Raw genomic sequence first — 25541 nt, 5'->3', positions numbered from 1 at the left:
AATTGTACTTCAGATTAATATACAATTAAGGGCCACGTACACCATCCGATTAAACCGTTAACCCTGTGTGAAATTGTACTGGTAACCATGGTAACTCCAGGTTTAACCGGTTAACCCCGGGTTAGTGATTGGCTAAAAAATTACATAATTTACCAATTTAAAAATCTAAACCTTTCTTTTGAGGACACAAAAAGCTGCAGTTAAAAGTAGAATGAAAGACCCAAATCGTTGATGTAACTCGGAAGGCGGCCAAGATGAGGCTGGGCCGGTCACGTCTACCGAATGCCGAACGAGTTGTGGGGCAAATTCATTACGGGGTGGGAGCCCAAAAACTCGAATCGAGGATCTGGCAGACACTGCCGGCGGTGGCGGGATGAACTTGAAGGAGTGGCCAGACACAGCACTGGATAGAGATAGAAAAATTGGGGGAGGCTTTGGCCCAGCAGTGGGACACGACAGGCTCCAAATAATAAATAATAATAAAACGGTATTTTACTTTTGTGTACAATCTTGGCCTTTAGTAGCGATATAAATGTAATAAGCGTACAAACACTTGTTGCTGGCAACCCTAAAGCTTTTAAATAATAAGTTAATACCCCAGTACGGAGCGCCTTGAAATTAATAGGCGCATTAAAATTAAGCGGGTTTCGGACAAACCTTTTTTACAGCAGGAGTTTGCAGCGCCCTAACACGGCATCTATTCATAAACGAAGATACAAAATGCTTTTTGGCTACTTTATCTTTGTAGGTTTTTTAATGTACCTATAATTAAAATTTCGCCAAACTGTAAAACAGGTTGTTGGCGATGCGCTTCAACTAATTAAAATAACAATATAACACAGCTGTCCCCCGGCCAATAATAAACCCTATTTCATCGCAGTAAGCTGTCATAAAAGGCCGCGTAGCCAACGTTACAATCGTTGACACTCCGTAGCGTATCGTAGTCATCTCTCTCTATCACTCTTCTTCATTAGTGCGACTGTGACACTTGCGTTTCGTTCGCCATGGAGCGTAAAGGATAGGCACGTTGGCTACGCGGGCTGTTGTCCGGTAACACCTACGCCGCACGGATCGCGCTAAATGGAAACCAAATGGGACTTAACTGATCATCAAATGCGATCCCATGGAACAATTGGAACATATGTAGATTTTTTCCCAAAAATTCCGATAGCCCAGTTTTATAAAATAAAAAACCGCCACAAAGTTTGCAAATTAATCATTTAATAAGCTCCAGTGCAAAATAAATATATGTCTTATAGTATACGAACGAACGAAGCGAACGAAAATCTGTATTTCAGGCAACTAGTGGCCCATAGATAAATAACTAAAAACTAGCATACATAGTATAAAAATTATCTACACACTACAAATCACATTACCCTAATGAAAATTCCACGAGACTGTAACGTCAGTTACCAATTCTTTCGTGTGTTCTTACATTAATTAAGCAAATTTAAGTATCCAGATATCTATCTACCTGTAGGGCAACGCCAGATATACTAATACACTTAAATTTGCTTAATTAATGTAAGAACACACAAAAGAATTGGTAACTGACATTACAGTCTCGTGGAATTACCCATTATGGCTATGATATCTTCTGGTATATTATCGCTCCGTCTGTGACGGGCTTTACATGTCTGCTTTTATATGCAAACGCTATTAAGAGATCGCCAAATTCAGGAATACATTAATAATTTAGTTTAGAGATCCAATCCTATCATCCACAATTCCACAGAACTCGAAATCAGTGCATACGAGTAAATGGTATTCTCAGTAAATACAGGGAGGTATACCTACATACGAGTATAAAGCTAGTACGAGAACCTTCGTTCAATAAATTCCAATTAACTAATTGAATTTGATATACGAGTATCACGTCCAAATTAATTAATTGATACAAACCATAGTTTAAAGCTTAATAACAAAATGACAGCATGATTTTCTACTTAGTTTCAATCAATATGTTTATACTAGACACTGGGCTTTTATTGAAATTAACGGGTACGTTATATATTAACTAATGATTTTTATATCCAATCCAACTGTAGGTTCCAATAAGGAGTATCACTGCAATGTTCTGCCGCCAGAGTGCAGCACTAGCACCTTTCATAAACCTTAGAGTAACTTATACATATTGTGCATTGAACCTGTTTTTTGACATGTTTTTACAGATAATTAAATGTGCTTCGTCGCTCGAATAAACAAGTGTGATAGAGAGGTTTGATAACGAAATTTGGATTTTCTTGTTTCACGGGAGGCCCTTAGATTGTGATGAATTGTGGAAGTGGCGCTCCCTACGAGGAGTTTCACGTAATATTGCCTATTGGCCTCCAGTTTTATTATTTCTCGTAGGGCAAGAGATGCAGGGTTTTATTTTTTCAAAAGAAAAGGTGTTCCTGTATGGCTGTTTTTTTTATAACTAAATACTGTTAATGATAAAATAATAAAATATTTCCTTTTAATTGTATCAGTGTAACGCGTACCTATTTTTTAGCGTCCTCGTTTTACGCAAGTACTTTGCAACAGTCGTCAATTTGCTCGTTCGCTTTTGAGTGGGCAACCCGAGGCAGTTGTTTTCCTGCAATTATAGGTATGTAGAAGAAAATTATAAAAAACATAACATAAATCAATACAACACGCAAATGAAAATGGACTGGATATTTCTACCATAATTATGTGGGAAGACTTAAAGGCTAAACCCACTACGTGAATGCGACCAAAAGAACGATGCAGAGTACTTGACTTGATTTTCGTCTTGTCAAAATTGGATATTGCTCAAGGAATGGAAAAAGCCATAGATTTTTGGAAAAAAAATGGTACAAGATTTTATCGCTAACTGTACTTTTCTGTCCACAGGCATTTAATATTCAGCAAGACTATATAAAAAAAAAAAAAAACGGAATTAGTTTGCGTTGAATTATCACAGAGTTACCATGACCGCCTCTTGTCTCCATCATCAGATCAGCTCCACATCATCATAATATTGCATTGTCATCTGATATGTGTATGCAAAATGTCAACTCAATCGGAAATCGGGAAGTAGGTCATATTTAGCTTCCAAGCTTTAGGCCTTTAGGCCCACTTGCAACATTCCACTTCCACACCCTGGGTTAAGCGGATAAACCATTAACCCAGTATCAAATTGTATTGGTAACCATGGTAACTCCAGGTTTAACCCCGGGTTAGTGGGATGGTGCAAGTGGCCGTAAGAAAATATCATACATACTAACAGGACAAGTTACACAAAATCATGTAAAAGGCTGAAAGAGAGGCAATATGACACCAGTTAGGCTTGAAAAAATAATCTATATCAATTAGACGTATTCTTTGGAATACCTACATTACAAATATAAAAATAAAAATAATTTTTTCGTTCGTTCTTACCTTGCAGCTATTTTGAAATAAACTGTTTTTATACATTTACTTCCATGAGATTCGCGACCAATCATATAGCCAAACAACACTCTCTTCCATTTTAACCGACTTATGTTTATGTCTTTATACAACAAGCTTTCATGAACTGCTTGAGATACATCTTAGGTTGCTCCGACTTCACTGCTTTCTTTAGCCCATACGGCAGCAATATAAGTAGATACATAAACTAAATAAATTAATCACACCATAGTATAGTACACAAGTAGATATTTATAGATTTTTGTAAGCAAAAACTCCCAACACTTCAATCAATCAATTTTTCGTGTTATAGCTCCATCAAGGTGTTGATGATTCTGCCAATGTCGAGGTTGGATAAGACACGGCTAGTATATGAATCTTATTACGGTCATAGACAGTGTTCGGTGGAGTATTTTCACTTATTTATTTCAGTTGAACGAAAATGACAAACATATATGACTTTCCACTTTTTTGACATTGATTAAATATCTATGTTTTTAAATAAGTAGTTTAGGTTATTTTAAAAAGAAGTTATTGAATTAAGAGTTCTTATCAGCTGTTGCTGTTGTTTAAATTTAGATTTGAAAATAATGCTATTCTGATTTTGCTAAATATTATATCTTTTAAAATACGTAATTAAGCAAAGTCCAAAAAGTTTGTTAAGTACAAATAAAACGCGTCAGGCTGGATAATTTGTCAAATAATTTCAAATCACTATCACCGCTGTTCGAATTTCAACTCGAATGCCACTCGATTGTTTTGGGTCAGTCTAGTTGGTGGCAATAAGGCAAGTTAGGTCGGCTTCACGAGAAGCTAATAAATAATAATAAGTGTTCAAATTAGTTAAATAAAATGAGAGAAATCGTACATATACAGGCGGGGCAGTGCGGGAACCAGATTGGCGCGAAGGTAAGGATATTTTTGGTATATTTTAAAGAATTGTGTGTAGTTTCGCTAAAGATAGGCAAAATAAGTTTAATTGTCTACTGAATATTAAGTCTCTTCTCTTCTTCCTCGTGTTTGTCCCGGCTTACATTGAACAAAGTCATTTATTTTATTAATAATATTCAACGCTTTCCTTAAAGCTCAGTTTATTAGTTCTGAGCTCTTTAAGGACTCTTAAGGATTAAATTACGTTCAATCTTAATAAATATCAAGAATTTTAGGCTTCGCAGTGTCGGTTCTCTTAGGGGATATAATTTAGCGAGCCTGTAGGTTAAATACAAGACCCCGAATGTATAACGATTTGTATTTTATTAAATGTTCTAAAATGTTTTAATTGACGTGTTACACGACCCTTTGGGTTGATCTCTACTTATAAAAGAAGTCAGAAGCCCTGTACAGTTAAAAATCATGCTAAAAAGCAACTTTTTTTCAGTTCTGGGAAGTGATATCAGACGAGCACGGCATCGATCCGACGGGCACGTACCACGGCGACTCTGATCTACAGCTCGAGCGCATCAATGTCTACTACAACGAGGCCACGGGCGGCAAGTACGTGCCGCGCGCCATCCTGGTCGACCTCGAGCCCGGCACTATGGACTCCGTGCGCTCCGGGCCCTTCGGACAGATCTTCCGGCCGGACAACTTCGTCTTCGGACAGTCGGGCGCTGGCAACAACTGGGCGAAAGGACACTACACCGAAGGCGCAGAGCTCGTAGACTCAGTCTTAGATGTCGTCAGAAAAGAAGCCGAAGGTTGCGACTGTCTACAAGGATTCCAATTGACGCATTCACTCGGCGGCGGTACCGGAGCCGGCTTAGGAACACTTCTCATTTCAAAGATCAGAGAGGAGTACCCCGATCGCATCATGAACACTTTCAGCGTCGTGCCCTCGCCTAAAGTATCTGACACTGTAGTTGAACCTTATAATGCCACCTTATCCGTCCATCAGCTGGTTGAAAACACTGATGAATCGTACTGCATCGACAATGAGGCCTTATACGACATTTGCTTCCGAACTCTGAAACTGACCACGCCGACCTACGGCGATCTGAACCATCTGGTATCTGCGACGATGTCGGGAGTGACTACCTGCCTGAGATTCCCTGGCCAACTGAACGCTGACTTGAGAAAATTGGCTGTGAACATGGTGCCATTCCCTCGTCTGCATTTCTTCATTCCCGGATTTGCACCGTTGACATCGAGAGGCAGTCAGCAATACCGAGCCCTGACTGTGCCCGAGCTGACTCAGCAGATGTTCGACGCTAAAAACATGATGGCAGCGTGTGATCCCCGCCACGGAAGATACTTGACCGTGGCAGCCGTATTCAGAGGCCGCATGTCGATGAAAGAAGTGGATGAGCAGATGATGAATATTCAGAACAAGAACTCGTCCTACTTTGTGGAATGGATTCCGAATAACGTGAAGACAGCCGTGTGCGATATCCCGCCGCGTGGTCTTAAGATGTCTGCTACTTTCATTGGTAACTCCACGGCCATCCAGGAATTGTTCAAGCGTATATCTGAACAGTTTACAGCTATGTTCAGACGTAAGGCATTCTTGCACTGGTACACTGGAGAAGGTATGGATGAGATGGAGTTCACCGAGGCCGAGAGCAACATGAACGACCTGGTGTCGGAGTATCAGCAGTACCAGGACGCCACGGCCGAGGAGGAGGGCGAGTTCGACGAGGAGGAAGAGGGCGGAGACGAAGGAGACTAGGCTTTTATAAGTTTGCATTTGAGTTTTATTTTACGTTTATTTTATGGTTTACTTCGGATTATATTGTTTCAAATATTACGTTTTATTGAATACCTACATTAGTAGTAGTAGTGTGGAAAGAGAATAATCGTAGAATGTATGGGATCCCTTACATTCTACGACTCCGTACAAAGTCTACACCTTGAGCGGACCTGATGTTTAACGCCGTTGTGCCGTTAACATCTTACTAGGTTACAGTGGCGGAGCGTCACAAATATTCGTAGGGAACCCGGAGCTAGTTTTTGCTTTCCTTTTGTCCATGAACCGACCGTGAAAGTACTCAAAGGGGTGAAATTAGACAAGCCGGTGGGAATCGAGTTCTTTGAACGATCCGCCACTGCTAGGTTAGAACTTAACCCTAAACACCAGCGGTGGCATCATGGTTCCATTTTTATAACTTGTCACTATGCCCGTCACTTTCACGCTTACATACTTGTTAGAACGTGACAGGCATGGTGACAAATGATAAAGAGCCGACCATCATATCATAGCCTTACTGGTATGCTTTTGAACACTTTGTCATAAATAGAAACATCACTCAAACGCCAAGGTCCCGGGCGCAAGCGAGCTAATGTAAACCTTAATTTGAAAGTATGAAGGTTACTAACAGTTAAGGTAACAGCGTCCGCCATAACACCTATAGTTGTAGTTGGCGCTATTGGCACGACTAGTAACGACGACGAAAAAGGTTAACACGTTTACGGTCCAGTGTCCCATATATGGGTCACGCTGAACTATCTCTACACATCCGTGCCCCACATGTGGGTCACGAAGATACGAACGATACCAAACAAGATGCCAATCGTTAATGCTCCGTAGCGAACGATGCGCAACTGTCTCTATCGCACTAATATGGAAGAATGATAGGGAGAGATAACTACGCTACGCTACGGAGCGTGAACGATTAGCATCTTGTCTACGCACCCAGGTACGCACTTAGATTAGTATAACTTCATACTGCATTATAATATAGGGATAATTTTTATACTATGGTAATATTTTTGACTAGTTAGACAGAAGCAAACAGTTATTGGTCTAATTCGCGTGCGTGCTTGTTCCATATGTGGAGCATGGACGTATAATTGCTTGGACGTACGAGGAAATGCATAAATGTAGTATGACACTGTTAACGTGTTAAAAGTCGTCGCGGGTAGTGATCCTCAAGCGCCATGAGTGAGTGCGTACCTATGCTGTCAATGTTACCAAGGTTTTCAAAGGGTTAACTTTACCTACGTTGATACAGTTGATTATTTGTAAACCTTACTACATCGGAATAAGGTTTACTATCGATAAATAACGTTGCGTTGTTCAGAACGATGCATGTTGCAGTGCAAATAGTTCCCTAGTGGAAAAAAACAGCATTTAATATTTAGCGGTCACTGCGCGCGATGGCTGCCGCGTTCCGTTTAATTGCTTCCACTAAATGGAGAATGGAATATTCAATTTATAACTTTTATAAGGAAATAAGAATGAGAAACACTCCACTGACATCGATTGACATCAGCACTTAAATTACTAAACTAATGACTATGGAGTGTTCTCTACCGTCCATGCTAGTGGCAATCACCCAGTAGTTAACCTTTTGATCGTTCTATGTCATAAACACAAACATCACTCAAAAGCCAAGCTCCCGGGCGTAAGGAAGCTAATGTAAACCTTACTCGAAAGTGTGAAGGTTACTTGGACAGCGTCCGCCATAACACTTATAGTTGTCCTTTCACGTACGTATAGTTACAGGAGTTTTACATCAGCTAGTTTTTGACTGACAGATGACAGACAGATTTTAATCCAATTGGTTTATAACCACATTAGTATTACGATTAGTATAATCAAAATAAAGTCGATATTTAAAACACGCCATCCATTCGTATGATGCTTGTATTATTAACTTCATGGTTAGTGGAAGCCGTCAAAGTCGAAGTAAAGTTTGCTATAGATGGACACTATATGGATTATCTACCGTCCATACAATAGACCTTTACTAACTTTACTATATTCGCTGACTCACAACCACATTCAAAGTGCAGATTGAATTCCTTTTTGAAACCGGCCAATCACGTCGCAAAAGAGCTAAATCGGCAGTTATTTCGGCCGATATCGAATCGGAAGTCGCCAGATTCGTGCGTCCGCTGCTCGTACTCCGGTTGAATATTTCAGGACTAACATTGCCAATGCTTACCGACCTAACCTCCTAAGGAAATCCTCCATAAAAGAAAAAAAAACGCTAATTTGTCAGTGAAGTTTAGTTGTGCAACGATGGAGGTAAGCGAAATAGCGAGGGTACTTAGTAAATTTTAAGATAAACAATGAAAATAAATTATAAACGTCAGCATTTTAAAAGTAAAATTCATTTATACCTATTTGGTTCGTATGAATTAGTGACACAATAATTCATACGAACCAAATAGGTATAATAATAAGCTTTTTTCTTCACAATTCATAACTCTTGTGGGAATAATACATGCCTTTATCCTTCAGTATACACACATGAAATAAGATCTTTTTCGAGCAAGAGTGAAGAAAATAGAGTTAATTCATTATTTTTCGTTTATTTTTTATACAAACAAAATGAAATGCATCTCTGTTCCATTTGAACATGATTTAAATTTCATCAAACTTAATAAGAGTTTTGTTTTGAGGTTTGTTGTGTTTGTAAGTCTAGTGAAACTTAATAAGTACTAATACAGAAGACCATGAGCGTTAAGAGGCTACACGTATTGCATTGCAACAGACTGGCGTCCATAGAACTCGAATTCCATCAGCTTGAGAAGCCGAGCTCGTAAAGGTTCTCTTTATTATTCAAAAACTAATAAAAAAGTTGGATTTAATCCACAAGAGTGGCAAAGTAACCTGATGCAAATTTTGAGTACCTCATGTTGGCTGGGGAGGATGATTTTTATTAATAAGTATTGAATAGCTTTCATTTGGGTTTGATTTGTAATATTTTAAAGTTAGTATTTTCCTCGCGTTGGTGTGGTGGAATATTTTGTGTTTCACTCGGTAGGTAGCAAAGTTTGCTTAAGCATATTAGTACGAGGAGACAAACAACAACTTTGCTTCCTGTAAAACATGACAGGACACTGACATATTCGCTAGTGTGTGAGTAACTTACAATTTCAACACACTTGCTCAAAACGGCGTTTTTATTCCACCGATTTTTGGCTGATAATCCTAGATATTAAACACGCGTGCTTTTTCAGTATATTATAACACTCGTGCTTTTTCATTATATTATCCGACTGAGTTAAGAAGGTAACTGATTGCTAATAATATGTATGGAAACGGAGCCTTCTTAAATTGGTCGAGTAGATTTTACAACGTGGACTGGCGGGAGCCGGTGACCCGTCGGCCGCCGGCGGCGAAGCGAAGGGCGGCAGGCAGTATGACAGTTGCAAGTCTTTTACAAACCGATTTAACAATTAAAATTTGATTAATATGAAAGTTTCGCAAGTGTGTTGAAAAACGTCGTATGAAACGCGTGTGCTACGGTCATTGTAATAACCAACTTAGCACACTTGTAGCACAATGTATTAATTTTATGCATACTACGTACAGATGTGCTTAATGCCCTGCCACTATCAGTCAAACCAGATTAAATGTCATTCGGTATTGTTCTAAGCCTAATTTAAGAGAGATGTGTACTTTATTCTACTATTACCTGTATTTATTGTTTTAGCGAAAGCGAAAAATTCTTTAGCGGTGCTGTGCACTTTTTGTGATGGGGAAACAATGTTAAACTCGCGACAGGTCACGTAACCGACAGATTCGTCAGATTGAAAATTCGTAAGACGGACACGTGACCTGATCGAAAAACTCCATGATGGTTCTAGTAATGATAATGGTGTAAGAGACGTTGAAATTATGAATGGAAGTTGATATTTCTTAGAGATAAACTTTTTAATGTTAAATAATTGTAATAGTACGAAGTGTAAAATTTTTAATGTACTATAAATTGTCATGTTTGTGTACGATAGCGCAATAAATGAGTTTTGTATTTTACCAAATAAATGATAGTACTTTTATACTGATAATTAAAGCAATTCGTGCAAAATTATTCCCTAACCATTCCAAAATATCAAAAATGCACAACGTTAATATTCAAGTTTTCACTTTTAATATTTAAGTTTTCACTTTTGCCGGCACTCCCGGAGTGCAACCAGTTGTTTTTGTGGTGGGTCACATCATGGGAAAGTTTGAAAAACACTGACCTAACGTGTCCACGTAATTTCTTATTAAAGCCACCTTCTTTCAAATAAAAATTATTGAAATCGGTTCAAATGATAAAGAGTTATCCCTGAAAAACCAACATACATACAGATCGCACTAATTAGTTAGCCAATTTGCCCATAGATGGCGCTGTACACAATTACTCTAATAGTAGTAATAGTATGCTTCTGGTCAAAAGTTTTTCGTGATTATAATTACATGAAATTAAAAGTTTGTACGGAACCCTCGATGCGCGAGGTAATCGAACTCGCACTTGACCGTTTTTTTTATGGCAAAATATAAATACCTTCTAAAATAAATTTGCATGCACTGGTGGTTTACAATCAATCCCTATTTCCATATTTCCCTATCTTTTGTCTAATAATTTCTGAAAATACGACCAACTGATACTCGTAAACGTACCAAGGTTATGAAAAACAAATGAGACCCACTCGTAAGTAATATAATATCAAATCTACTGCATCTCTTCTTAATGCTGACGTTGCAAAATCAACCTTGAGCGGTACAAATAAAGCTCAAATTTTATAGATTTCCAAGACGCAGCGAAGGCTCTTCGAAATGGTAACTTCAGCAAAGTTATATTTGCTTTAAAAATGACAATGCGAAAAGAACTCTAAGCATATACATATAAAGTTGATATTCCAAGGAAACGTACAGGCGACGTACGGTTTTCTGAAGTGGATGTAACAAAGAATTTGAGATGCACCGATAGAAATGCGAATGTTGAGGTGCATCTTTAGAATCGTACGCGGATCGATAGGGGCCGGAGTTGGGGGTATTTTCAGAAGAGTTATTCTGGAACGTTAGATATTTGTATTTTCGTGTTCAGTTATGAACAAGTCTAAGGTCTGAACTTATAAATCTGACAAAAAGGTCCAGAAGGCCTAGCTAAGATTACAATCGTATATCGACAAACCTTAAATAAAGAAAAATAATAATTTTATATAAAGTCTATAATTGAAGGAGTATAAAAAGAGTAGAAAAAAAGAGGCAGGGGAAGACCGAGACGTGCATTTTTGGACCAAGTCAAAGAGAAAATCAACGTATGACTTATCAGGAGCTCAAAACAGTGGCAGAGAGAAGAACAGAATGGCGGTTACTCCACCCGCAAGAGCCAGGCTCTTAAGAATTATGATGATGAGAAATGACAGATGCTACACCAAGTCACTTGACTATTTTCATACTTTATTGAGGTTGCGTTGCGATTGGCTTTTTCTATCAACGATTATCATCTACGCTAGGGCCCAGGCTTCAAAAAAATTGACATTCTATTCTACAGTTTAGGAGTTCTGAGGGCTTGCCACGAAACCGAAGCTCGCAAATTACGGGCATCTTTCTCTGTCACTCTAATTAAGCCTTAATTGGAGTAAACGAGTAAGATGCCCGCGATGTTCGCGGTAGGCCTTCAGACACTTCTGATGCATAGCAGGGGAGGAGTGATCCAGAGAGGTCTGATAAATAAGACAAAACTTCGTGTAACTTCGTACCGGCGGCGACACGAGCACGCTCGATGAAAAATTCTAAGCGATCAAAAGGTTAAATCATCTCACAACTACGATATTTGTTTAGGCATTGCCGTGATTGCCACCATAAATGTGTTAAAGTATACACAGTTTATTGTACCATAAAACGTTATTTATTACGTTTCGTGACCCCGTTACAAGTCAAGGCTGGTCAATGTAATTAAAGTGTTACGAATGTATAAAAGCAATGTCCTCATTTGAACACAAGAACACATACAACGTAACGCATATAAAGCCTGACCAGTTAAGGGATAACGGCCACGAAATTCTAAAATAATAATCTAAAATTTTAACGTAACATAGCATAAGAGTAACATAACCCAGGAGGATGCATGGATAAAATGTACCCTAAGGTTGTCTGGAAGAGATCGCTCTTTAGCGATAAGACCGCCCGTTGTCTACCATAGTCTAAGTTGTGTTTTGAGTATGTCATTATGCTCTTTTCATATTGGTGAGCAATAAAATAAAGCAAACCTTGTGTAGTGGTATGTAGTGGAAATGCTTCGTAGAGGCAAAACGACAACGTGTCGTGATTAGCGCTGAATGGGTTAATTTGAGAAGTTGTAACAGTTATGGGGTTGTCTACTTAAGGACCATGGCACACTGCGTCCGATACTCACGTCGCTCCGAAGTTTGAGCGAGACAATGCTATGTGTGTATTTATAGCGACATGCCGCTCGCACGTGCAAATCGGACCTAGTGTGCCAAGGCCCTAATAGCCTTTTACCGGTTTACTAGGTCCGCAATTGGAATATTGAACTAGAACGGGACTTGGAGAGCAGTAAGATACGTATTTGCAACGATTTAAATTATCGATGTTTAGAACCCACGTGCTGCAGGAAGATTAGATGGATGACGAACCATCTGTAGTTCTAAAACTAGGTATCTATCTACCGTCCTACTCGTATATATATACGTCACAACGTCGGTGGCAAACAAGCATACGGCCCGCCTGATGATAAGCAGTCGCCGTAGCCTATGGACGCCTGCAACTCCAGAGGATATGCGATATGCGCGTTGCCGACCCTAACACTCCGCACACTCGTTGAACTCTGGCAACCTTACTCACCGGCAGGAACACAACACTAAGAGTAGGGTCTAGTGTTATTTGGCTACGGTTTTCTGTAGAACTGTTAGAACTACATACCTTCCTCGTATCTAATGTATTTAAATGCAGTTTATATACTGATTTCAAGGGCAGAATTCAAATTTACATGTTATTCTGATTTTGATTTCTTTTTGATATTTCGCGCAGTGCGTCTCGCTTAAGTGCAAATATGTATAAGAGCGTTTTCACATTGTCGAATCCGATATCGGATGTGGGATACGACTTAAAAGAAACAAAAAGTGCCTTATAACATTTCAGGCTTACGCGTTTTGAACACATTTTAAAAACGAGTCTATCGCGTATTCTGTTGACAATAATTAACACATGTGTGGTGGGCTGGTGGTGGGTGGTTTGAAATTGTGTTGCCTACCCCAAACTTTTTCATAGACTTTTCGTCGGGTAGTCATCTGCGACCACGACAAACCTGCGTCGAAACGTCGGAAATAAAGTAGACAAAATAAATTGGCTATAGACCCGGTTTTAATAGTACATTGTGCAACGAGGGGGGTAAGTGAAATTTTGGATACGAGGGAATTAAAGACCCGAGTTTGCAATATTCTTACCCCCGCAGTTACACACAATGTTTTTCATCACACTTGCGCAGAAAAAAACTAAATTTTAAGCGAAATAATTCTTAAATACGGTGACATATCAAACATTCGTCCGCCATTTTGTAATTTCTTGGCAGGCGAGGCATCGAAGAGTGAGTATTATATTCTTTGCATCGAAGGCACAGACCACAGACCTATTTGGCCAAAGAGATTATAATCACTACGAAATACGGCATTCAGTCACGATTGAAAATTATGTAAAAATATTTTAAACGACTGTTAAATTAATCAAATTAAATAATTTTAAACATTAACAAAAATATTAAATTATAAACGTCAGTATTTTAAAAGTAAAACTCTATTATGCTACTTGGTTTGTATGAATAAGTGACATAATAACAAAAATATGTAACTCCCTAGGGAGTCATAGCTTTTTTTTCACAATACATAACTCCCCCGGGAACAAAATAGGCCTTTGTCCTTCAGCACACCTGCATGAAATAAGATCTTTTTCGAGCAAGTGTGATGAAAATGTTTTTTTTAGTGCGTTTTTTATATTTCTTAAAAGTACATTTATTTTGAAAATGCTCTAAGTAGACTTCTCAACACTCACTTCTCGTTTACAATAACTTAGGCTTAGAAGGAAAGAGGACCAATCTAACAATGTTCAGTCAGCTGTAGAGATAAGTCCCCCCCCCCCCCCCCCCATTTAAACTTGTTTGATGGGCAAAAGCAAACATCCGTGAAAATTGGTCAATTCTTAAAAAATAAGATAACGTTACGTTAAGATTACTAAAAAGGTTTTATTTAAATATATACCTTAGCCTTAATTTATGATTATTTATGACTTTTGTCAGTTTAAGTTCCAAAAGGTGTCACCATAGAACGTAGTGATCAGGCTGACGCAACTAGGAACAAAATAAGTTTTGTATGGAACTTGTTTCGCAAATCTTTGCCAACGAAGAAAAATAAAACGTCAGTGCTATTTATTCTGTCAAGTTTACATCTAGTCAACTGTCAGCCTAATTGTTTTGTTTGTTATGAAGGCTTCAATGTTTTGTTCGGGTATTTCGTGCAATTTCTTTATTATTTAGTGAAAATATTGAAAATAGTGAACCGTGATCAGAGTAAAGAACGAGTTTGTTACAATGCCACCGAGAAAACGGTTTACTAAGTGTGAAATATGTGGCAAGCGAGCCACTCGAGAAAATCACGAAAAAAGGGATTTTATTGCGAAATTTGCCTTGGATAATGACCGGTACGTATTGCTTTAGATACTTTTGACCTTATTTTGGTGCAGCAGGCTTTAAACACATCGAAAATTTGATATTTTATATTATTTTTAGTTGTGAACTAGGGATGTACTAAAACTATCGATAATTGTATGTTTATTTGTATATTAGTGTAAGTAATTAAATTAAATATGTGAAATTTCCCGAGAACTTGCATGCAATATGACACAAAATTAATTCGTCGAGGATTTTCAGTGGCAAATTATCTATCATCTATGCATTAATGGTCATTATTTAACATATTTGATTTGATTTATAGATGCATATTAGCGCTAAATAATCAGTTGATAAACTGTACATAACCAAGGCTGTATGTTTTCAGATGCAGGCAGTGGATTAAATTTGTTGGGAACGAAGACCTGATACATCTTCCCATAGAAAAGTTACATTTATTGAAACATGTATCTGCAGATCATTTTGAAAATAGTGCTTTTAATAAAAAAAAAAATAAGAAAAGAAATAGTGAAGGATTTTATAATTACAATCTGAGTGTAACGAGGTATTCTAAAATAGAATCCTAGCGTAGTGAGGGATTCAATTGTTAACGCCTATGGGTGGTATTACACCTATGCAATTTCTTTGTCCAATGTGTATTGCGTCTCACATTTTGATTAATGACAGAGTGAAACGCAATGACATTGTACCAAGAAATTGGATAGGTGGAATACCACCCTAAGATGGAAATATTTTTGCTACCACGTGATAAATTTACATACTGCTTTTCACATCACCTAGGAAATTATTATGGTACAAATAAATAAATAAATTTAAATAATGGTAATTAAATTAAATAATTTAACCTAAGAAGTATGCAAAAAGAGGAAAAAAGTGATCCCTCCTACTAGTAGGGAAAAAAAGTGCTACTTTGATCCTTCCTAGTGGTGGAGAACAACAAGGTGTTCTAAAAAAAAAAAATCGAGTCCACATTAAGCTCGACCACGTATTAGTCCACTCATAGAACTATCCACTATATAACATACAACTTAAATGTGGACTCGATCCTAACTTGATTTCGAGTACAAAATTTGTAGACAAGAGTCTATATTTCAACCCTCCCCATTTTATCGATATCGACAAGAAACGCAAGCGTGTAGCGTACTACGCTATTTAAATTGCTTATGTTGGTACTATGGTTCTTTGACAGTTCTTTGTCGTACATTTTGGTAATGATTTGCGAAACAAAGGGATTCCACTCGCTAGTATGGAAGTCCCGTCTCTTAAAACGTAGTGATTATATGCTCTTTGGTAGTGATTATATGCTCTTTGGGTGTCACAATGGTGTCACATCACGTATCCATGACATTTATACACATATTGCAATATATGTAATTTATAATAAAATAATCTTATAAGCTATAAGTTTAGAAACAGCGGTAACAGCACAGAAATGTTCTTATGAAATACAAGATTTGCAGAAAATGATACTATACTTATTTTGATTACATCAACAGCTAAGTCTCATAAAGATTGGAAAACTGACCCCGCAACCTGTAAGTATGATGTAAGGTATTCAAGCGTTTCGAAAACTAGGGCAAAGCGATACTCTCTCAAATCTGGAGCAGTCCGACTGAGGAAGCTTCTTAGCAATAATGCTGGCTCTACACATGGCGTTGCGTGTTCGCGTAGCGTATTCGCTGTGTTTGTCTAAATATGTTAAGGTGCAACCTTTATGGTGATTGCGTAGCAAAATTATTTAGCGTGACAAAAGTTATTTCGAGTTGTGTGTTATCAATCCACCGTGCAATTCCTCTACTTTAAAAAAATATTCGTTTGCAGTCCGCACATCACACACACGACATCCACACTTGGGGTGCCAACAGAAAATTTTGCATTATTTGCGTCCTTTGATGTTTGACCAGAAACCGACAAGCGGGCGGATACACGTGTTTGCCTATTTGCGTGATGGGCTTATTCGATGTGTCTATCATCAAAACATTACACAAGGAACATTACTCTATACCTGATTTTACAATCGGCGTCCGACATATATAAAGTTTCCAATTCAATATTAAGTTGGTCTGAACAAAACCAAAATAAACGCCTTTAAATAGTTTATACTAGAACAAATTAATATACTCTCACATCTCACACCTACGCAAAAGGTCAAAGGCTTTTGAAATAGGTATTTTCATAACAAGGCCGAAAGTTGTTTTAGGATGTTAATGGCCTTAAAGTTTAAAACTCGAAGTGGAAAAGGATATAGGTCTAATTAATGTTTTGATGAACTTTAAAGGCCTTCTGATGCATGTCGTTTCATATTGAGAGATGTGCTAGAGAATAATGGAGAAACTCTAGGTCCATGGGGTCCCAGCGCGCACAAGTTTTTTGCAGAAATCGCGAAGCGTCTGGTTGTCGTAAATGGTGACCGAAGAAGAGCCTAGCGCCTTCCTCGCACGACGTATCAGCATGGATGAAAGGCTTTAGATTTAAGCTAGTTAGAGTAATACCTCTGTATATCTATTATGTTAAGTAATAAAGATTTTATGAAAATTTGAAAAATAATTATAATAATAGAGAAAGATTTTAGCGATAGAAAATGCTCTTATCAAGGGTTGAACCGCGAATTTCAATCGCTACACTTTTACGTTACTCATTTGTTTGCATATTGCGTTTGAAATTGAAAATTATCAATAAAAATCGGATAAGATGCTTTGCATCTTGCATCTCTATCAATTCCATGACTTAGTGGCCGTTATCCCTTTATTCGCCAGTTACATATATTTCTTATTTAAAAGTAAAGCATCGGTCGAAGAACTCGGCACCTTTGACTAGTTAATCCTATGAAATTAAATCCTAAAGATGGCAAGTTGAACAAAAGCTCTTCATTTTTTTCAAGTGAATTAGTTTTACTCTTATGATTCCCCTAGAAAAGAAATTCCATCGAGCAAATATTCATCGACTTACATCAACTGATTGATTTTGATTAATCAGTTGATGTTGATTTGCCCCGATCTGATCTTTGCTAAACCTGTCTCAACTAAATTTTTTATCTCTCTTTCCAGTACCCGGAGTGAAGGCGATGGCGATCCTCAACTGCCTGCTGGCCCGCCAGCTGTGCTTCGAGGACGCCTCGTGCTCCGCCATCCTTGAGATCATTCCGCGTGTTTGTGGCTCCGAACTTGGTGAGTTTCTAGAAGTTGTTCCTTTTGTTGTCAAGGCCGTCCTCGACTGCATGCTTTTGAGGATACTTTCTGCTTCTCCATCCTGATGTCGGCTGTACACAATGTTCCAAATCCTCTCACTGAGAGCCTCAGCCAAACACCAACCCAGTCGGAGAAAGGCGAGACGAGACACTTGCTCTCGACCACCTCGACACATCTGTAAATTCTGTAATATCTATAATATCCAGTGCATGTTGTACGAATACATCATTTTGAATTTGTTTGAGTTACCGAGCAATATAACACGTTAATACAATATTAATACAACGACCTATGTTTTTATCGTGTCCATAGACTGGGCAGTATTATTTGTACAAAATTCCGCCACAATTTGTGGAGTCAGCCGCCTGTGCCGTCGTCTGATATTTTATTCCCGCCTCCCTCAGGACGGGAGAAGGTCAAAACACTCGCCGGACATCTTTTACACCGTAACCGGAGGGCCACGGAACGCACGCTCCGAACGCGCACGTTCAACGCCGATTCCAACCGCCATACATTTATTTTAACCACTTTAAACTCGCTGCACGCGAAGCAAGTAAAAAACAGACAGGACGCCACCCGCCGTAGGTAGGTGTGATAGAGTGCACACTACATATTCGCGTGATGGAACGATTGTTTGATCCACTATAGTACGTATCGAGCATGCACGCCTGGAACATGCGTTTCGTGGTCGAGACGTATCGGAACGTGATGTTATCCGAATTGAACTGTAAAAAGTAATCAATTCAGATGGTCTCAGTAAAAATGTTTACCTTAGTAATAAATTTCAGTTAAAGTAATATCATCCTTTTCAACTAACTTCTTTCTTTCAATCAGAGAATCAGGGTCGGTTACCTACCTACAGTTAATCCTAAGTTAAGTTGCGATCGAATGGCATATTTTGCTATTAAGTTTGGTATACCCAAAATACTACCTCCTAAAACATATAAGTCCTTTAAAAGCACGCTCTTTTGTTTGTGAGAGCCATTGTTTTTTGTTTAATCGTAGGAATATTCCTGATTCAACTCAACCTAACCCACATGCGCGTCTGCAGTCTGTCTTCAGCACTTTAAAATTCTACTTTTAATTTTAAGTTAAAGCGCTGCAAGCACTCTTTTTAACTGAAGTATAATTATTTTATCACCAAATACTCAACTTAGTCTTCAAAAACTCACTAGACAAAACCTAAAAAATATATTTATTAAAACTTTATGGGACAATCTTACACAAATCGACCTAGTCCCACAGTAAACTCTATATATAAGGATTGTAATGTGAGTACTAAACGATATATATAATAGATCGATATAAATACATACTGAAAACATAAAAAACATCAGTGATAAATACATTGATAAATGTCCTTACCGGATTATACTCAGGAACGTCCTTCTGACGTGCTTCGTAGTCAGGGTTACTACCGACTAGGCTAGCAGACTTAACGGATTCAAAACTGTTCCTATCGGTGTAACAGCCAGCCACGTGCACTTACCTGCCTCTTAAGTGCAGCCTTCAGCACATAATCTGACAATGGATTGGCGCAATACAACCTTAATATTAGGCGACTCTTATGAGAACAAGCATATAAGTACTAAAGGCTCTGTAAGCTGTAGACCTCGCGAGCATAACTTATAACTGAAAAATGTATGGTCCCGCCAATTAAAAAGTATGTAATAGTCAAAAAAAATTATTTAATCATCGATCCTGCTCACACAATTTCACGAGAATCGATTGGGAATTGCGACGTGTAGAGTAGAACATCCGGACATACAAAAGTATGTGTGCCCAAGCAAGCAAGCAAGCAAGTTTTTTTTAAATGGAATACTTAATTGCGTAGCTTATTGTATTTGTTAAATGGAATATTTACGAAAACCGATATGTACCATACGCACTTCCGATATTTCACGCCAATGACATTTCAAGTGAACTATCGAAGTACCTTAATGGTTAAAGGAATTTAATTTTAGTACCATTTCATACCTTGTCACAGAAACAATCAATATGAAAGTCGGTTAGAGATTTAATTTCTGTCAGTTAAGTAGTATAAACCTTACTGTAATCCTGGCCGACGGTGTATGACATGACAATGTGTTTCGCATTGTTGTTTACTTTCTGCTGAAGCTGCTAAAGAGCTATACGTCCGTGCTGTTCTTGCTGAGTTGACAGGTTGTAGTAAAACTGTTACTCTATATAGTAATAACCAGTCTGCTGCTAAGCTGGCCACTAATCCAGTACCAAAAGATTTAAACATGTGGACATTAGTTATCACTATATTCGCGAGACTATTGATAATAGCGGCATTGAGTTGTCTTATATGCCTACTGAGCAGATGACTGCTGATGTACTTACGAAGGCATTGCCATATTGTAAGCATAAGACTTTAGTTCAGGACTTGATGGTAGTCGTCCAATTTGGTTGGTACATATAAGCCCAGCGGATGGTGCGAAGGGTTTAGGGGGCGTAAATCAGAAGACAAAGCGTTCAGTACCCCTAGTGTAACTAAATTCGATTTCCAAACGTGACGTACGCGTTTGCGTTTAGTCTCATTTTGTATTGGATTTCGAAAGAGCGCGCCAAGCGGGACGTTTTGGAACCTCAAAATCCTATACAAAATGAGACTTAACGCAAACGCGTTCGTCACGTTATGATGTCGATCAAAGTTACACTAGGGGTACAGTACATAGGTTTATTACCAGACTGATAAACGTTACAATACTTGCCGGCGCCAGAGGAGGGTGCTCGGGGAGACTTACCCCTACCGTCCACCAAATGGATCGTGTCATTCACGAGGACGCATGCCTTGATTCGTATTGTCATGCCATTAAAGGTTAGATTTATCAAATTCGCACGTCATCGTGAATGACACGATCTATATGTATAGATCGTGTCATTCACTACACAACAACAACTGTGTATTTTCTGGTTACGCATCGGTGTGACCGTCGGCCATGCGTGATAAAACAACGCGACCTAATTTTTTGGGCTTGTATCAAAAATAAAATTGTTGACAATTAAAACTTATTCACTATGTATTTCTGTTTAGGCATCGGTGTGACTGTCGGCCAAGGATGTCGCGGTTAGATCCTCATACTCATGCATAATGTGCGGCAACAAAAGAAACTATGGCCGCTACGCTCGTTAGCTGCGAACTTCGCATATTTCGAACAATGAGCCGCGCGAACTTCGCGAGTTTGTTAATATCTTATTGGTGGGTTGAATTAAGCTGGGAAGTTTTAATGCGTGGGGATTTAAATGTTAAGGCGGATACTTAATATAGATAATGTAAATTAGAGGCACTTTATATCGTTTATGTATGATCTGGCGACTCGTCTTGTCAAGTTATTAAAGGATAGATTTGACACATCTGCGCGTCATCGAGTCATCGTGGATGCGTATCGAAAATGACCTGTAAATAATGTAACCATCTTTCTAAACTTTATACCTTTTGCTAAAGTTGAAACCAGACATTTTGTGTTCATTTTCATGTTTTATTTTGAATATTTTACTAAAGTGATAGGTCTGAACACAATATTGACTAAACGATGCACCAATATTAGATATTTTCATTCTTCATCGTTCACTCCCACTCTGAATTAACAAAAAAATGCGAGCCTGAACACAGTGAAAATTCACATAGGCATATATGGTAGGATCCTATAGAAGTGCTATACGCGTGCGCCCGTGAGGGACAGAACATACGCAATGCGACAAAATCAAAAACACGTTTGAACACTCCTGACAACATACCAAAAACAACCTACGTAATTTGGTCGGGTTATTTGTTGCCCACCATAAACCATACTAAAATTTACGGTGGGGAATAAAAAAATGAGACTGGCAAGAACAAACAATAATAGCGCTTTCTCTGCTACTCCTTCTGAAACATAAAACTATCCTGTTCGGTAATTTCCCCCACCGCTCATGCCTGATCCAGTTCTACTAGATTCATGTCTAACGCACTTAAATATTGGTGCGGTTCCTCCGGTTCTAACCCGAAAACCGTGGATTTGAGGACTACAGAAGGGATGGTCAATTGCTATATTCATATCAACTAAATTTAAATTTTTGAAGTCTAAAATACTGCGTGGTGCCACCCTGTCACACTTACGTATGAATTTACAAGCGCGACAGAGATGCAACAAGTCGAACGTGGATCGAGGTAGGCCCTCCGAACTTGCATAGGACTAGATGGCTAGGCCAAACTCCTAAAGTAAAATGGAACTAACCAAGACTTCGAACAACATTTGACCTTTGTTTCGAAGTTGGAACTTCTGCACTTAATCTACAGCCCGACTTGCAGATGTGGTACTAGGTATATGACCTGAACATTATAATTAGTAGAATGCGGACTATTTCCCACGCACGCTTGCATTCCATTTCCATATGACGTTAATGGATTCATACAAAGTTTAAATATGGCCACCTCTTTGTTTCATATTTTTCTGTTGCAAAATTTATTTAGCGACCTATACCTAGTCAGTTAAATATTTCCATTGATATTTTGACTTTTCCAGCTGCCTCTTGCTACACAGTTCGTTCCCGCTACCGCTCATCCCTTATGGCCTACTGTTAAAAATAATATGAGTATACATTCAATGCGTACGCACCTTGTATTAAAATTGTCTCTATCCTATCCTATCCTGTCCGCTCTCATTACTGCTTATGCCTTGGCTACCAAGCCAAACTTGACATGACTCATCATCATCATCATCATCATATCAGCCCACTGCTGAGCTAAGCCTTTCTTTCATTACATGACTACAATTTATTAAGTTATAGAAAGTACTCAATTAAAAACTTCGCCCATATCTCTGCCGCTACCGCCGGTCCATCACCTAACGTTAAACATCACATCATTTACTTTTTATTAACTTATAGTATTCAATTAAAATTACCCATTGTGACAGAACCACAAAGAACTAAAATTGTAAAAAGCGCCTTTTTATATTTATTTATTCATAGGTTTAATGTTTATTGTTTAAAAGATAACCTGAAACCACAAAAAAAAGAACTTGATGCCATAAAGCACTCTCTAGTAGCGCTTTTCACTAAGGATCATCCGATATCCGCTATCGGATTGGACGATGCGAAAACGCTCTAACAAGTCCAACACCTAGGTACCGTTAATCATTATATGATCTACATCAGGTAGGTAGGGTAGAATTGCCCGCTGCCTCTATCATATCATACCCGCTTCCGCTACCGTTTATAATTTCCACCACATTAATATTTCACAGGATAACACTTTCATTGCGTTCGCATGCTGGAGTTAAAACTTAATCGGTGCACCAGGCAGGTATGGTACAACTGCCCGCTGCCGCTATCATACTCGCTTCCGCCACTGCTTATAACTTCCACCATATTAAACTTCACATGATAACACTTTTAATGCGTTCGCATGTTGGGAGCATATTCATTTAATAACTTCGACTATTATTCGTCTCGGCTATACTTGTTCAGAATCTTCGCAACTTTATGAAATATTGCTTTCAATGATTTAAAAATATTTTACTTTGATAATGCATGAGCCTGAGCGAACTCGCGAGTTTTGAAAGTTGTCAAAGATATTAGATTTATTTTATGTAGTTTCTCGGGATTATTAAATTACTTCAATTCAGAAGTTAGACATTATGTTATGACGTCGTATTATCCATTTAATAAAATTTATATACTTTTATACAATTTTTAATTTAACGAAATTTCTTTACAGACGGTTGGCGGTTCTCTATCGAGAATAAGTAGCCCAATTTCACCATCTCACGATATCTAATAGTGGCGTAGTAGTTGGCTAATAGCCGCTTAGAAACAGGTGGTAATAGCGACGGTCCGGGATCGATCCCCGGACGTGTATGCAGATATTACTTAATTTTTTCTAATACTTGAATTTCATATTTTTGATTGAACTAAGCGAGTGTGAAGCTCGAGCTAAGCGTATCAGTTTCAGCTTGTACATAAATATTTTCTTAGGTTTAGTTGTTCTCCCTGTATTTAAGTCGCATTCCGGAACTTATTTGTGAAATTTTGTGTTTAGTTTCGATACTTATTATTTTGTCGATTTAGTTTTTTTTTTCTGTTTGTTTTGTGTTTATTCATCAATAATATAATACGTTTATCAATAATAATATACTTCGTTCCAACCGAGTGCTTCACGACACTCACGCATTTTTTTAAATTCTCTAAGTAACTAAGGTTAATACGGGTAAGTATAGCTGGCCTTCACATTGGGGCCAGTTTACACATTATCTAGCTGATACATTTGCTACTTACGGTTACTTACCTACTCGTATTAACATATTTCTACAAAACTTACCCCTAAACACTATTAATCGATTCACCCGCTAAATATTGAATTTCATACACCACACTCCAAGAAGACAATAGGTCTTCTGTAGGTCGACTTACTCTATACAACCCCTCTATCTTCTTCCATAAAGACATATGTTACTCGGGAACCCATGTCGGTTAGGACTTTTAGTAGCTGAGTGCGTCATCGTTATCTAAAAAGACGTATGTGACTTGAGAACCGTTATTAGTTGCGATCTTATGGAGTTGGAGCGTACATACGATCCCAGTATCTACAAGCAAAGGGACAAATGTTAGTAGGGAATATATGAGAGTTAGGATGTTTTGGAGTTGAGAGTGTACGTGTAAGGCGAGCCTAACAATGGATCGAGGTCAGTGGATATGGAGCAAGTGGTTAGGGAATCGATTTTGATAGTGAGTTCGAGGTCGCGGGTTCACATCCTGGTTGGAGCAGGTTTCTAATTATAAAGCCGATAGACACCAGGTGCGTATACAGCACGGTTGCGGCTCCCGGCGTTTACACCGTAGTTGTAATGTATAGACTTATATGTCAACTGACACATTGCTCAAAATTATCCATACAATCATAATGGCTTACTTCATACATAATATGGCATACTTCAACTTCGCTTGCTACGAATAATTGCCGCTACGAGACGCTGCTACGGGCTACGGTTACTACTAAAGAGCCCCTTTTACCAGTTCGCCGGACGATATCAGCATATAATTATATCAGTTATTCGCGATTGTCAGCTTTTCCGAATATCCCCGAACCCCGAGGCCGATATCGTCTGGCGAACTGGAAATCAGTGGGCCCCTAAAGACTGACGTTTTTGTTTGAAGAAACGTCACTTTTAACACCGACATATCCGATCTATATCCTATCTAGACCTAATATTGGACGTAGTTCTAATTGGGCCGTGAGTATGTCGTAACTAGCGATGTCTGAGACCAATGTGAACGTACGGCCCGTACGAACATACAAGTCCATCGCTTTGGTGCATTTATTCAATGTTAAAATGTTCACTACCATTTTGAAAATTGTACTTTTACTAACTATACGTACGTTACCATATAGAGTTCTAATGTTTTTGCAAGAAGACTACGTTTACTGAGTCGTCCATATTATTAGCGGGGAACAGATAGTAGAAACTTATATAACACCTCAAACTCAAATATAACTTAAGGCAATCGGCCGCCTCCTAGAGAGGACCGATTGACTCTCACCTAATACCAGTATGATTTAAAAAAAAAAACAGTACCGTAAGGTAAAATGCTTCTGGTTCAGTAGATATTA

General features: G+C 38.4%; 2 protein-coding genes across 4 annotated transcripts in view; both read left to right on the top strand.

The window, feature by feature from the left end:
• Nucleotides 1–25541, top strand: part of LOC133530569 (uncharacterized) — a 381835-nt gene that overhangs the window by 281039 nt on the left and 75255 nt on the right. For all 3 annotated transcript variants that reach the window (XM_061868524.1, XM_061868527.1, XM_061868525.1), the window contains one exon: nt 17804–17923. In XM_061868524.1, coding sequence (XP_061724508.1) covers nt 17804–17923 — 120 coding nt within the window. The remainder of the gene's footprint in view (nt 1–17803; nt 17924–25541) is intronic.
• On the top strand, nt 4138–6136 carry LOC133530576 (tubulin beta chain). Its single transcript, XM_061868541.1, has 2 exons — nt 4138–4305; nt 4775–6136. The coding sequence occupies exons 1-2, from the start codon at nt 4249–4251 to the stop codon at nt 6059–6061; spliced, it is 1344 nt and encodes a 447-aa protein (XP_061724525.1). The 5' UTR covers nt 4138–4248; the 3' UTR covers nt 6062–6136.

This window comes from Cydia pomonella, chromosome 23, assembly GCF_033807575.1.
Source record: "Cydia pomonella isolate Wapato2018A chromosome 23, ilCydPomo1, whole genome shotgun sequence".
NCBI classification, from domain to species: Eukaryota; Metazoa; Arthropoda; class Insecta; order Lepidoptera; family Tortricidae; genus Cydia; species Cydia pomonella.
The sequence above is the reverse complement of the archived record's forward strand: the minus strand, read 5'-3'. Positions and strand labels throughout refer to the sequence as shown.

Excerpts from the sequence above, each read along its gene's own strand:
- LOC133530576 (XM_061868541.1), top strand. The coding sequence starts at position 4,249 with ATGAGAGAAATCGTACATATACAGGCGGGGCAGTGCGGGAACCAGATT. Across the intron at positions 4,306-4,774 it reads GGAACCAGATTGGCGCGAAG|TTCTGGGAAGTGATATCAGA; the intron begins GTAAGGATATTT and ends ACTTTTTTTCAG.